This window comes from Centropristis striata, chromosome 18 (genome assembly GCF_030273125.1).
Source record: "Centropristis striata isolate RG_2023a ecotype Rhode Island chromosome 18, C.striata_1.0, whole genome shotgun sequence".
Taxonomy (NCBI): Eukaryota; Metazoa; Chordata; class Actinopteri; order Perciformes; family Serranidae; genus Centropristis; species Centropristis striata.
Genome location: NC_081534.1, coordinates 20310269 through 20324423, shown reverse-complemented (window position 1 = coordinate 20324423; position 14155 = coordinate 20310269). Strand labels below are relative to the sequence as shown.

Here is a 14155-nt window from a genome sequence, read left to right as displayed (position 1 = left end):
TTGTTGTGGCAGCACTGAATCTTTAAAATCTTTCTTTCTGACTGCCATGCACAGAGCGGCACTCTTTGCCTTCTGTACATATTCCATTATTTTTACCTTTTCTGACAGCCATCTTCTTTTCAAATGTGTCACATCTTTCAAAGGATGGATTTATCATTCATGAACAAAAACTCTTTGTGTAAATATCTATGCATTTTTAATTCACTGAGAAAATAAATGTAAATATTGTTACAATTACTTCTTAGGCTGCGCACACATGCACAAAATGAAGCTAATCTTTTTTTTACTTGCATCGAAGCCGAAAGAAAGACCAAACAAATTCTGCTGAAGCGACAGAGGTTCTTTTAGCAGGGCTGAAATTTATTTATGTGTTTCTATGCGGATACCTGGGACGCATGCAATGAGTACCTAACAAGTACCTAATTTTTCACATCTGTGAGTGCCTGAAAACAAAACCAACCAAAAAGCAAACTGAAGCTATCATGGCACAAAGGTGATGAGAGATAATTCTTACTTGGAATGATTTTTATTATTATCTCCTGCTTTTGCATGCCTCAAAATGTGAGATAGAACTGTTTTTAGAAAAGCTCTTATGAAACTAAGTTCTCTGCCATACCTGAGAGGTAAGACAGAGCTCTTTGATCTTTGTAGAATGGGCTGCATTGTGTATAAAAAATATGAGAGGAGTTGGCAGAACAGTTGGTCCTGTTTCATCAGTGCACTCCCAGCATGCTGGCACACAGCAGTCGTGTCAACAGTCATGCCAAGGGCCACGTTCCTCCTCTCCATCACACCAGTGTGAATCCTCCTGAGCTGATTTATCATGAAGCCTTCATCTCTTTAGGCCTCTGCCAAAGAGCAAAGTTGGAGTCAACCTCAAAGCGAGCCAGAGACGTTGTTCAGCCAGAGGTCTGACTGCTCGCTCCTGTAATATCCAGTAAAAGGTGGCTGGCGGGGCGCGCTTGAGCATGAGTAGTGAGTAGACGTGTCTTCCATAGCTCCCGCAAAAATCTGTTAAATTTCTACATTTTGGACCTTGTAACCGTTCAGACTTCGCTTGAAACTTAAATTAAGTGACTTTATTTCCTCACGAGTCGACAAATGCCTCCCAAACCGGCCAAACAGAGTGGGAGAGGCAACCCGGACTCCCCGGTTAGCGTTAGCATAGAAACAGATGCGAATGCTAACAATATGAAAACGCTGGCTGATGCAGTTACTGCTGTGCAAACCTCTATCGACTCATTTCGGGAGGAATACCAGGCGTCTATTGCTTCTCTGCATTCGATTCTGAGTGTATATGGCCAACGAATTACTGATGTGGAGGACGGTATGAATGAGTTCGACAAGAGACTGAGCAGCGTGGAAACTTCCCAAACCTCACTGGCTAAAGAAAACGATGCCCTGAAGGAGAAGGTAGCATACTTGGAAAACTACACCAGACGGCAGAATATACGTATTGTGGGGATACCAGAAAATGCGGAGGGTCCGCGACCATCGGAGTTCGTTACCAGGCTGCTCATTAATGTGCTTGGGGAAGACAGTTTTGAGAAGCCGCCGTCGGTGGACAGAGCCCACAGAAGTTTGGCCCCGAAACCAACAGATGGCGACAATAGACCGTGGCCGTTCATTGTCAAGCTCCACCACTTTCAAACTAAAGAGTTGATCCTACGCCTCGCCAGACAGAAGGGCCCGCTTTCTTACAATGGATCAAGATTTCACATCTTTCCTGATTACAGCCCGGATGTCAACAAATGACGCGCCGCCTTCTCCGAGTCCAAAAAGAAGCTCCATGCCGCAAAGATCCAGTTCGGCCTCTACTATCCAGCCACTCTGCAGTTTACACACAACGGGAGACGCATGAAGTTCACCGACCCTGCGACCGCACTGACTTATGTCAATAAAAATGTTACTGTCGATGACGGAAGCTCAGTTTCACGCGCTACAGAAGATGGTGACTGAGGTAATGTTGATGATCGGGTCAAAATGCAAATAACTACTTAAAAGAGACGGTGATATCAGATACGGTTATTCTGTCAATATTACTGACAGTATTTTTTATTTTCATTTTCATAGTATTATTTTATTAGTACTGTTATGTGCCAATGTACGTTTTTTGTGTGAATGTGTGTACACATCACATGTAACGCTACATATGTACGCCCTCCTAATTTCTTTAATTTTTAATTTATTTTAATGATCACCACCGATCTCTTACACTGACTTTCAATGGCCTATAGGCATTGTTTCAACGATGTGGAAGGACTTTACAGGTCGTTTAGTAGCCTACACTGTTGGAGAGGTTCATTAATGGTTCACAAATGTATTCAATATTGTGGGTAGCATGCAAATGCAGTTTTGCAGCAGTTTGAAGTTTTCTGGGGGGGGGGGGGGGGGGGGGGGGGGGGGGTAGCCTTCTTAAGGCCCGTTTATGTGTTATATGTAGTAGTTTTGATGTGTTATTTGTTTTATATACAGTTTGTGCACCTACTTGGCTCTTTTATCATCTAAATAGGGTAGACACTGATATTTTTGAGTTGAGTGGTTCTAATGGCACAGGGTAATTCAAATCTTGTCCCAGGTAAAGATGACATGAAAATTATAAGTTGGAATGTTAAGGGTTTGAATCAGGCAATCAAAATAAAAAGGGTTCTATCTCATTTACAGCAGCTTGGGGTTGGTGTTGCCTTCCTACAGGAAACCCACCTTCTAAATCGAGACCAGTCAAAAATTCATAGGGAATGGGTAGGACAAATGTTTCACTCGCAATTTAACTGTAAAGGTAGAGGAGTAGCTATACTCATTCACAAAAAGATTCCCTTCATTGTATCAAACACTATCCTGGACCCATATGGCAGATATGTGATGGTTGTGGGAGAGCTGTTTAAACTTCGCTTAGTATTGGTTAATATCTACGGCCCGAACTTTGATGATGATAATTTTTTTAAAAAGATGCTAAACTCTATCCCTAATCTAGATAGTCATCACTTGATTATGTCTGGGGATTACAACCTTGTAATGGACTCTACCTGGGATCGCTCTTCCCAGTCTGTGCCGAGACCATCTAAATCTGTGCAAACCGTGCAATCGTTCATAGATATACATAAACTTATAGACCCATGGAGATTTAAGTACCCTGCCAAAAGGGAATATTCATATTACTCTAATGTACACAAGTCATTTTCCAGGATAGATTTTGTTTTGGTTGACCCCTATTTGCTGAATGTTATTACGGATTATAAATATGACCCAATTATTATTTCCGACCATGCCCCAGTAAGTATTAAAGTAACTCTTCCGATTCAGAGGACAAAACGGACATGGCAGCTTGACACACTCCTGCTGGCAGATTCAGACTTTGTAAAGTTCATAACAGAACAAATAGATTTTTTTCTGCAGGTAAACAGGACTGATGGTATCTCGGCCTCAACTCTCTGGGAAACACTTAAAGCATATCTCAGAGGTCAGATTATTTCCCGTTCTGCCCATGTTAGAAAAATGAAGTATGAGAATATTGAGGAGCTGTCTTCAGAAGTTAAGACTCTGGACGGACTCATAGCTGGCTCTCCAACCCCTGATCTGATCAGGAGGAGAGTAAGCATACAAACTGAAATTGATCTCTTAACTACCACCCAAGCAGAGAGACTCATCCTTAAATCCCGTAGTAGATTCTATGAAGAAGGGGATAAGCCTTCCAAATTATTAGCCAGTCAACTTCGTCAAAAAGCAGCGTCCCGTATTATTTCGCAAATTATGCTACCTGATGGCTCCTCAACAGAGGATCATCAGACTATTAACAACTGCTTTAAAGAGTTCTATTCTAAATTATATTCTTCAGACTCAACACTGGATCATCACCAGTTTGACATGTTTTTTTCTAATCTGAACATTCCTACAATTGACTCTGATTCTAAACAGCGACTGGAACAAAATCTGACGCTGGAGGAAATTAACAATGCAATAATGTCCCTTCAGAGTGGAAAAGCCCCCGGCCCGGATGGGTTTCCAACTGACTTTTATAAAAAATTCAAAGATAAACTTGCCCCTCTCCTTCTCTTAGTTTATGCAGAAGCACTGGATAAAAGCATTCTTCCGCCTACGCTTTGCCAGGCATCTATTACATTGTTATTAAAAAAGAATAAGGACCCTCGTGATTGCTCATCGTACAGACCAATTAGCTTGACAAACTGCGATGGTAAAGTGTTCTCAAAGGTCATTGCACTCCGGCTTGAGACAATTCTTCCTCATATCATCTCGGAGGACCAGACTGGGTTTGTCCAGGGCAGACAATCCTATTTTAACCTGAGACGATTGTTTAATATCATCTATACTGAATCTAACACTTCATCGCCAGAAGCAGTAATATCGCTCGATGCTGAAAAGGCATTTGATCGGGTCAAGTGGAATTATCTTTTTCATACACTTAGCAGGTTTGGTTTTGGCTCTAACTTCATTCAATTTATCAAGCTTATCTACACTGATCCAACTGCCTCAGTTTATACCAATGGCATCTCATCCGAGTACTTTCCTCTTCACAGAGGGACGAAACAAAGGGATCCAGTGAGTCCGTTGCTTTTTGTTCTAGCTATAGAACACTTGCTATAGCTCTCAGATGCAATAATTGTATACAAGGTATCTCACGTGGTGGCCTGATTCACACTGTCTCGCTTTATGCAGACGATTTATTACTGTATGTCACCAACCCTGTTACATCTACCCCTGAAATTCTTAGAGTCTTGCAGGAATTTGGAAACATATCTGGATATAAACTAATTTTTAATAAAAGTGAATACTTCCCCATTAGTAGTAACGCAAGAGAATATCCCAATCTACCATTTAAGTTATCCACCGAGTCCTTTACATATCTAGGTGTAAAAGTCACCAAATCCTATTACAGTCTATTTAAGAGTAACCTTACCTTAAAAAAAGAATTTATGGAAAGACCAAAAGGTGTAGGTGGGCTTTCGCTTCCAAATTTATGTACATATTATTGGGCTGCCAATTTTAATGCCACTTCTCTCTGGTTAAAAGAATGGAATGATAGGATCCCTGCATGGCTCCAGATTGAAAAGGTTACAAGCAGCCCACACTCACTCCCTGCCTTACTTTGTGCTCCCCTACCATCACTAGTAAATAATATCAAAGACAATGTAATTGTTACTCAATCCTTACGTATCGTGAACCAATTCAAAAAATGTCTGGGTATTCAGAGTATCTCTATTCACTCACCAATAATACATAATCACTTATTTCAACCATCTTTATTGGATAATGGCTTCAAAACTTGGTATGATAAGGGTATTCATATTATTGAGGACTTGTATGTCAATAATACTTTTGCTAGCTTTGAACAACTATCCAGAAAATTCGGTCTGACCAATAATCATTTTTTTCGATACTTGCAGATTAGAGATTTTATTCGTAAAAAGTTTGTTAATTTTCCTACTCTTCCCCCTCCTTCCTGTCTGGATTCCCTATTAAGGGTCAATATGCTGAATAAAAGCAGAATATCATTTATTTATTCCCATATTATGGATAGCTGCAACCAGTCTGTTTCACATATTCGAGAACAGTGGGAAAATGACTTGGGGGTCCAGCTGTCCGACGGCGAATGGGATATGGCTCTTACTAGGATCCACTCTTCTTCCATATGTTCTAGACATGCTTTAATACAGTTTAAAGTGTTACATAGATTGCATCTCTCAAAAGCTAAATTAGCAAGAATATTTCCGAATGTAAACCCAGCATGTGACAGATGTAAACAGACCCCGGCTACTTCCTATCATATGTTCTGGTCCTGTCCGAAACTTGCTCCTTTTTGGTCATCCTTTTTCAAAGTCATCTCTAATGCTTATGCTTATAATGTCTCACCATCTCCTTTGGTTGCGGTTTTTGGTTGGTTATCTGATCCAACGGGATCTGTTCCCCCTGTTCACTTACAGAGGGTCATTGCCTTTTCCTCCTTATTAGCTAGGCGCTTAATTTTATTCAAGTGGAAGGCTGCCACTCCTCCATCACATCACCACTGGATAAGGGACGTTATGCAGAACCTTAAGATGGAAAAGATCAGATGTACCCTCAACGGTTCCACTAACAGATTCCACAAAACCTGGGACCCTCTAATAACTTATGTGAACAATTTACCTGGCCTGGAACTGGAATTCTGAATGATTACACCTACCCTTGAACAATCCTGTAACATGAAGTATTAGGTGCACTTGTTGTTGTTTCGTTTTGTTTTTGTTTGTTTTTGTTTTTCTCCTCTTGTCTTTTCCTGTCTGTTGTCTATTACGAGTTTGTCACGCTGATTTTGAGCTTGATCTGTCTCTGTTTGTTTTCAGGATTGTTTTTTTGGTGGTTATTTGTAAAACAGAGAATATGATTGTTCTGTATGATAATTGAAAAATCACAAATAAAGTGTTAAAAAAAAAAAAAAAAAAAGGTGGCTGGCCTACCTTTGGCTCGGATTTGCCCGTCATGGTCTTGAGCAGCTCGTGGAGGTGTGGCCAGTTGCCCTGGGAGTACCAGCCGGGTTTGTCCAGTGATGGCAGCCCCTCACTCTCCTCCACGTCGTTCACTGCAGAGAGGAGAGAAAATCAGACACTACAGCTTGACCGAACAGCCAAGTGCTACATGACTCCACAGCACTCACCAGCATGCCCACAAGGAGACAGAATAGCAGAGGCAGAGTGTGCATTGAGAGGACTCTGAAACTGCTTCCAATGCTCCCAGTAAAGCAGTGGTTCCCAACCTGGAGTCAGGACCTCTCTAAACACAAATGCCAGGGGTTGTGATGATAAAAGGATGGGGTATAGGGGGGGAAAATCATGACTTTGCTCTATTCTTTGCTTTTTCTTGTGAATTACTGGATAATTTAACTTTTCAGGTCTATTGAAATTATTAAAATAAATCTGTCAGGATGCATCCGGTGAGTTATACAGGGCCTGATGCAACCCAAAATATCTACTCTTCAGAAGCTGATTTTGCAGCTAGTAAAGTTATGTCTCTTTCAATGATGTTGGCTAAAATTAAAGCAAGCCAAAAAGAAACAGGTTTATGGACAAATTTCTGTGAATCTGATGATTTTAGCACCTGACCAAATCATTATATTATGGTCACAACATCATCTGATCAAAATCAACAGAAATATAGGTTTAGTGAGCACTCATACATTATACAGTCACATGAACAACTGATAATGTAACAATATGAATTACTGCAGGTTTGAATTTCTGTATATCATTTTCTAAAAATAACAAAAAATGAATCCATTTAGCAACACAACTCAAATAAGCGGTGAATGAAAAATGAATGAATAAACTACCATTCGTTCACAACTACCATGCCCATATTGGGCAGATTGTGTGTGGAATACTTCAGTATTTTGCACAGATGATGACCATCACAATCCAAAAGCAAGCATATCCCTCTTTCAAAGAGAGAAACTAATCAATAAATCTAATAAAAAGCTATGTCACATATGTCACATGTTGCTGGACTTATATTTTTTCCATAATTTCCCAAGCATTTTGTGGTTATTTACTTGTTATTTAATTTGTGATGCTTTATCTGGATTGGGGTTGTCTGGTTAAGTAGTACTGCTTTCACTCTAACTACAGTATATTTCAAAGGGCATGCCAGAGAACACTGAGATACATAGACTGTCACATCTTTGATGCCATTACACATGTAAAATTAAAATGGAAACTGTTTACATCTCTATCTTTGTCGCAGACAGATATGGCTTCTTTTAGAATGAAGTAACTGGTCTGGGTGAATACTTGATTCTGATTGGCTGCAGAGTTTCCAATAATTACCAACAATGGACACCTATTAAGTAGTTCTGGTTAAACTGTTCACTGTTCTAAATTAAATCTTGGTAGAATAACGTTAGCTTTCTGGCTAGCAGCTGAGCAAAGAGTTCTATAAACCGAGCGGACTAAAAATATCCCTCGTCAAGGTTTCTCGAAGGTTCATCCTATTTATTGAGTAGTTAACTTTTTCAATTCTATCTTGGTTTAAACTAGAATATGTGTGCCTTCAGAAGACAGACATTTTCAGTTACATACTACAGTCATGATATCCATAGCTCTGTAGTGTAATTCTTGTTTTAATCTGTTTAATCTGCCCCAAACTGCATGGTATCATCATAAAGTAGACATGTCTGAAAAGGATATACTCATGGACACCCATGGAGTCCATTTTCATTTTCAATAACTGGAAGAGAACACTCCCATCAGGATATATATATATATATATATATATATATATATATATATATATGTATATATATATATATATATATATATATATGTATATATATATATATATATATATAATCATAGGATAAAGGTGATCACTTTGAAATTCAAGGTCAACTGGACCTGCTCAGCATTTTTATACATGCATAAGTGTTTAAATGTACTAATGGTCGAAACTTTAAACCCCTCACATTGTGGCTAATCACTGCTGAACATCAGCTTTAAACCAAACATCAGATTATGTTAGTTAAATCTATGAAAATCAGACAGATAACCATCTTGCAGTCTGACCATGACACGTTACGGCACCGTGTTCACTCACTCTCAGGGGTTTTAATTAAATAAATTGAGTTAAGTTGGATTGCCACCTCTGGGTGGGGAGAGATGTACGGAGCGTTTTTCTGTGTGTGTGAGAGTACCGACATGTGTCAAGTTGAATTTACCAGAGACGCTGACCTCTATCGGCACAGAGATATTGACTCACTCTCTTTTTATCTCTCTCCCACGAACACACACACTCATAAGCACTGTGTATGTGTTTTTGTGCAGTTGTACTTTTGGGGATAGCATTGAGCATTGCCATGGTTCCGTTGACTTTTTTTCCATATTCCATATCTAGACCATCACAGGTTCAAACTGAGGTCAAAATATGCTATAAATATTGTGACAGCAGACAGTGAAAGAACAGCAGGGATGAGCACCTACACATGTGGAAGTGTACACACACACGCATACACGATGGAGGCAACAGCTGTGAGGACACTGGACTTTGAGAGAAGGAGGAATGAGGAAAGGAATGAGTGGTATGTGGTCTGGAGCTCAGAGAGGTGGTATCTGTGCAGCTCAGATGAGAAGCAACTTTATAGAAGTGCTGAGGCATTCTCACTGAAATAAAATTGATTATATAAAACACCTTGAGGAGCTGTTAACACTTTACTTGGGTGTGCATAAAGCGGAGTCCACAACAAGAACAAGAACTATAAATTTAACTATAACTATAACAATGTGAGCATCCGCACTGATGATTGATGACTTTTATCTATCATTATACTTATTAATAAGAATATGAAAAACAAGAACAAGAAAACAGTTGCTCCATAGTCATTGTGCTGTGTAAGGAGAACGAGGAGGTGCTGTTGATCTATTAAAAGTGATCCCTTGAGTTCAAACAAATAAAAAAAACAATATAATTACAGTTATCATTTTTGTATCGGATGGTCCTTCGGACATGACTCTCTTAAAACTATTGTGTCTTTATTCATTTTTATCACTGGGTCACTCAGTAAATCAAGACACTTTTAATGCAACAATTGGCATTGGTTAGAAGGTAAGGAAGAGCTCTTCACATCTCTTTCCTGGACCTAGCCAATGCCTTTGGATCTGACCCTCATACCCTCCACTGGAAAGCCTTTGAGTTCTTCCATATGCCTGAGGCCATCATCAATCTGGTCAGAAATTATTTCTAAGACCTCCCCGTAAGCCTTCATCATGGAAATGGAGCTGATCCTCAGAGCATCAAAAATGGATGGTATGAGGAGAACACCTGACAAGAGATACCTCCTACCCCTGTCTATATGGATGACAAGACCACCCTGACCTTCGAACCATTGCATGCACAATCAGCTGCTTGAAAAGCTTCAACTGAACATAGCATGGGCATGAAAGTTTAAATCCAGCAAATCCAGGAGAATCTCCATTGTTAAAGGAAAACTCAACTACCAGAGATTACATATTGACAGAGTACCCTTCCCAATGCTATCAGAAAAGCCAGTCAAGAGCTTAGGGTGGTTGTACAACTTTAGCCTCATGGACCAAAGTAAAAAAACAGCGGGAAGAAACCATCAAGGACCTCGTGAACATAGACAATACCCTACTTCCTGGAAAGTTTAAGCTGTGGTGCTTGCATTTTGGACTGCTTCCCTGTCTGATGTGGCCTCTAACAGTCTATGAGGTTCCTGTCAACAAAGTTGAATCGGGAGAGAACAATCAGTTCATACATTAAGAAACGGCTTGGACTCCGGCGTTGTGTCAGCAGTCATCTTATATGGAATCAGGGCTCTGGAATCGCCTGTCCCAAGCCTTGTTAAGGAGTACAAATGTGCCAAGGTAGGGAAGGTAGGTTGACATGACCCTGAATGAATCCCAAGACAAGACACAATAAGAGTGGCTGGAAGTGGACCCCAACTGAGGCTGTACAGCAGGCATAGTCAGTGCTCAGGCACAGGGACATAGTAGGCCAGGTACAGAATGGAAATGTTGGTCTTGGTCTTGGAACAAGCAGAACTTATGTTTGGGAGATGGAAGGTAGCAGACTTAGCAGCCCTAAGACACATCCTCACCGGCTGCAAAACAAGCCTCACCCAAAGAAGTTATACCTGGATGCATGACCAGTTCCTCCAGCAACTTGCTCTGACACTAGAAGAGAGGAGGACTACCACCTTCTCCCCCAACCTCTGGCTTCAATCACACGACTGTCTTCGTACCAGCAGGAGTCCCAAGGAATCCAATGGAAACAAGGAAAGCAAGCCTATTGGATGCAGCCTGGGACTGGAAGATGCAAGCCGATCCTGACCAAAAGCTTGTCTTTCCACCAGAAATCTTCACAACCAATCTCAGGACGGATCTGATCATGTGGTCAGTCTCGCAAAAGTACCTGTACCTTGTGGAGCTAACTTGACCATGGGAGGCTGCAGCTGGCCAAGCATACAAATGCGAGAGGCTCAAATATTTAAACTAGCAGCCGAGGTATTACAACGGGGCTTGAGAACAAAAGTACTGCACTTGAGCCCTTTGTCATGGGACTATCATCAATAAAACCTCAAGGAGGAGGGTGAGAGGGACTGTTACATCAAGTCCTATGAGCTCAACAATTGTTGTGCCAATTTGACATTAAGCAATAGAAAGCCATAAGAATAATGTTCCATCATTGCAACCATTTACATTATGAATGATGGAGATAAATATTCTTTGTTCCTTCCTGTCCAAAGCTTCATACTGATTTTAACAATTTAAACTGAGATGACACATTAGTGCAATAAAAATTTCAATGGAACTGCTCTAACAAACTGACAGATGTCTGTGCACACATAATCAGTGATAAGAAAAAAAGGACACACGGAAGTTTTATTCAGAGCTGAGGATGACATGATGCTGTGTAATTTTGTGTAGTTGGGTCAAATGACGAACCACTGAACCAGGATTTTGATTCTAACAAACGGATTATCTCCGCTAATGTGCTTCAATATGTGGGATGATACAGACTGATCAACGAGGAAATGAAACATAGGTTCACAGGTTACCATGGTAACTGACTAACTGATTCTGAAACTTTATTTGTTGTGATCTGTCACTAGGTTTAACATTCTGTAGATGTAAGTGGCCTCACACAGATGTCTCAATATGTTTGATATGGAGGAGACTCGCTGCAGTTTCATCACTCAGGAACAGTGGTACACTGACCATCTTCAGAGTATGTAGAGGTGAGGTGCAGCCACATTCTTGCATTCGAACCTTTTGTCGGTGGTCGGTCTGTGAGTCTATTCCAGCTTGTGAGTATATCACAGGGTTAACACATATCAGCAATTTAGAATCACAAATAAACCTAACCTAGACGTCTTTGGACTGAGATAGGAAACCCACAGGTGAGAACATGTAACACAAAAAAGGCCCACCAATGATTAAATGAATATAAGAAGTGGAAGTAAATAAACAATCTATGAGCTGATTGTAAGCTGAATATACTGCATGTCATCACTACAAATTGTTGGAAACTGTTTAATCATCAGTCTTAGAGTCATAAACCTTTCTGTGCCAAAGTATTCTTAATAAACTTTATTAGCTAATAAATTAAAAAAAAAGAAAACTTTGGTCCAGAATAACAAGGGCTGTTCCAAACTAAAAAGGGAGCAGGCAGTATGTGTGGAGGCAGAGGAAGAGCAGATGCTGATGTTTTCTCTGCCAACGTGGCAAAACTCAGGAAGAGCAAGGGAAGAAAAAGAAGAGAATATTTCACTGTGTGGATCATCCTGTCTTCACACATAACACATCCCCAGTGTTATTGCTGGCAGGAAGACAATCCAGATGAGGGGAGCATTCCAACAGGCTGCCTCTGCAAGTACACACCTTCAACAAGACCCTGACCCAGGATCAGATTCCTGGGCTTAATGAGAGAGTAAGACAGCCCAGGAAGGTAACTGGAGTTATGTGGACGGTTGATGACAAAAATCTGAGCCAGTGAAATGATATTAATACTAACACAAATAACAGCTGTTTGAAATTTTCACATCCAATATAAGAGTCTGAGGAGATTGCATCTGGACTGACCCTTCAATATAGTCCTTAAATAATACAAAGGATGTGCAATACTTTTTCTGAAAAAGGAAACAAACAACTATAGTTTCAGTGCTTGAGACTATGAGGTCGCCACACCAATTGTACACTGGACGTACAAGAAAGACTTGCAACAAAAAGGTTGATCTAAGAAGTTTGGGGATTTGGTTGGGTTTTTAGATTGGACGCCATGAGACACTGCTTCACAGGGAAACCTCAGCTGAAGGCAAGTGCTATTGTTAGGAAGTTGGCTAGAAGATTGTGTAAAAAGTGCCACTGTTAAAGGGTCAGTCCACACAAACTACAGAAAAACATTATTAAAATTTGAAATGACAGAAAGAAGAAAAAGAAAGGTATGAGTAGATTTCTGTAACTTATGAAAATTATGAAAAAATAAATAAACTGCAGCTGAAACATTTTGTTGTGCCTCTACAAGTTAGGATCTGATTTATAGCTAATGTTTTGTTCCGCTTTATCCTCCACATCAATATTCAAAGGTAAAGTGGAACTCACGGCCATGCTCCCCACTTCTGAGGCGCCGTCAATGGGCTTTCCTTACTTTGAAAAGATAGGCTAACCATGCCCAGAGATGTCAGGATGTGGTTAGCCTAGCTTAGTATAGAGTACAAAAATAGACCTCCCAATACCTTTAAAGCTCACTACTAAACATGTATCTTGCCTGTTTAATCTTTACACAAATAGAATTATAAAAAAAAAAAAAAAAACATGAGTAAAAGAGTCTAGTAAAGTCTAGTTTGAGACGTGGGACCCTGTAGTGGTGGAGCCAGATGCCTTTATCTGGAAGAGTGTAGTGAGCAGGAGGTTTTGTTGACCTGAATAAAGGAGTTCAGGTAGGCAGGAGCTGTCTGTTGTAGTTTTGTAGGCAAGAGACAGGATTTTTAATTGAATGTGGGCAGCAACTGGGAGTCAGTGCAGAGGTATGAGTAATGGAGTGACATGTGCTCTGGATCATCTGCAGCAGCTTGAAAGTGCATACAGGGAGATCTGCCAGTAGAGAGTTGCAGTAGTCTTAAGAAGATATCACAAAGGCCTGTACCAGGAGTTGTGTTGTATGCTCGGTCAAGGAGGGTATGGTATTCCTAATGTTGAATAGGGAGAATCGACACAAGCAAATGTGGCCACATGAACCTTAAAGGTTAAATTTTGTGGTTAAAATTTTCTGGACTAGATGCTGATAAAGTGCAGTGGGGCATGAGAGGAGCAGGACAGTACTCACCAAGGGTCCTAAAGGGCCTCTGCTGGGGCACCAAGGAGAAGAAACCAGGCTTCAGGGCGTTTGTGATGATGACATCAAATAGTTCTTCAAAATCCTTCCTGCAACAGCCAGAGAAACAACATTAACCTCTGTGATAAGCGCCTGGCTGCTCTGTGAAGGACAATGTCTGGACAGCATCCAAATATACACAAACACTCATAACTCAGTGAAGCTAAACAGTCTGTACAGATGATGGAAAACATGGAGCAAAAAACAGTGTACACATACAGTGCTGCGGAGGGAATCTTTACATTAATAAGGTAAACACATTCCACTTTCACAGAGCTGCAGT

The 14155-nt window shown here is 40.4% G+C and overlaps 1 protein-coding gene across 1 annotated transcript in view; it reads right to left on the bottom strand.

The window, feature by feature from the left end:
* nt5dc1 (5'-nucleotidase domain containing 1) overlaps positions 1-14155 on the bottom strand; it is a 70755-nt gene that overhangs the window by 15138 nt on the left and 41462 nt on the right. The window contains exons 8-9 of the mRNA XM_059356068.1: positions 13825-13922; positions 6453-6574 (exon numbers count right to left, since the gene is read on the bottom strand). Of these exons, the coding sequence (XP_059212051.1) occupies positions 6453-6574; positions 13825-13922 (220 nt within the window). The remainder of the gene's footprint in view (positions 1-6452; positions 6575-13824; positions 13923-14155) is intronic.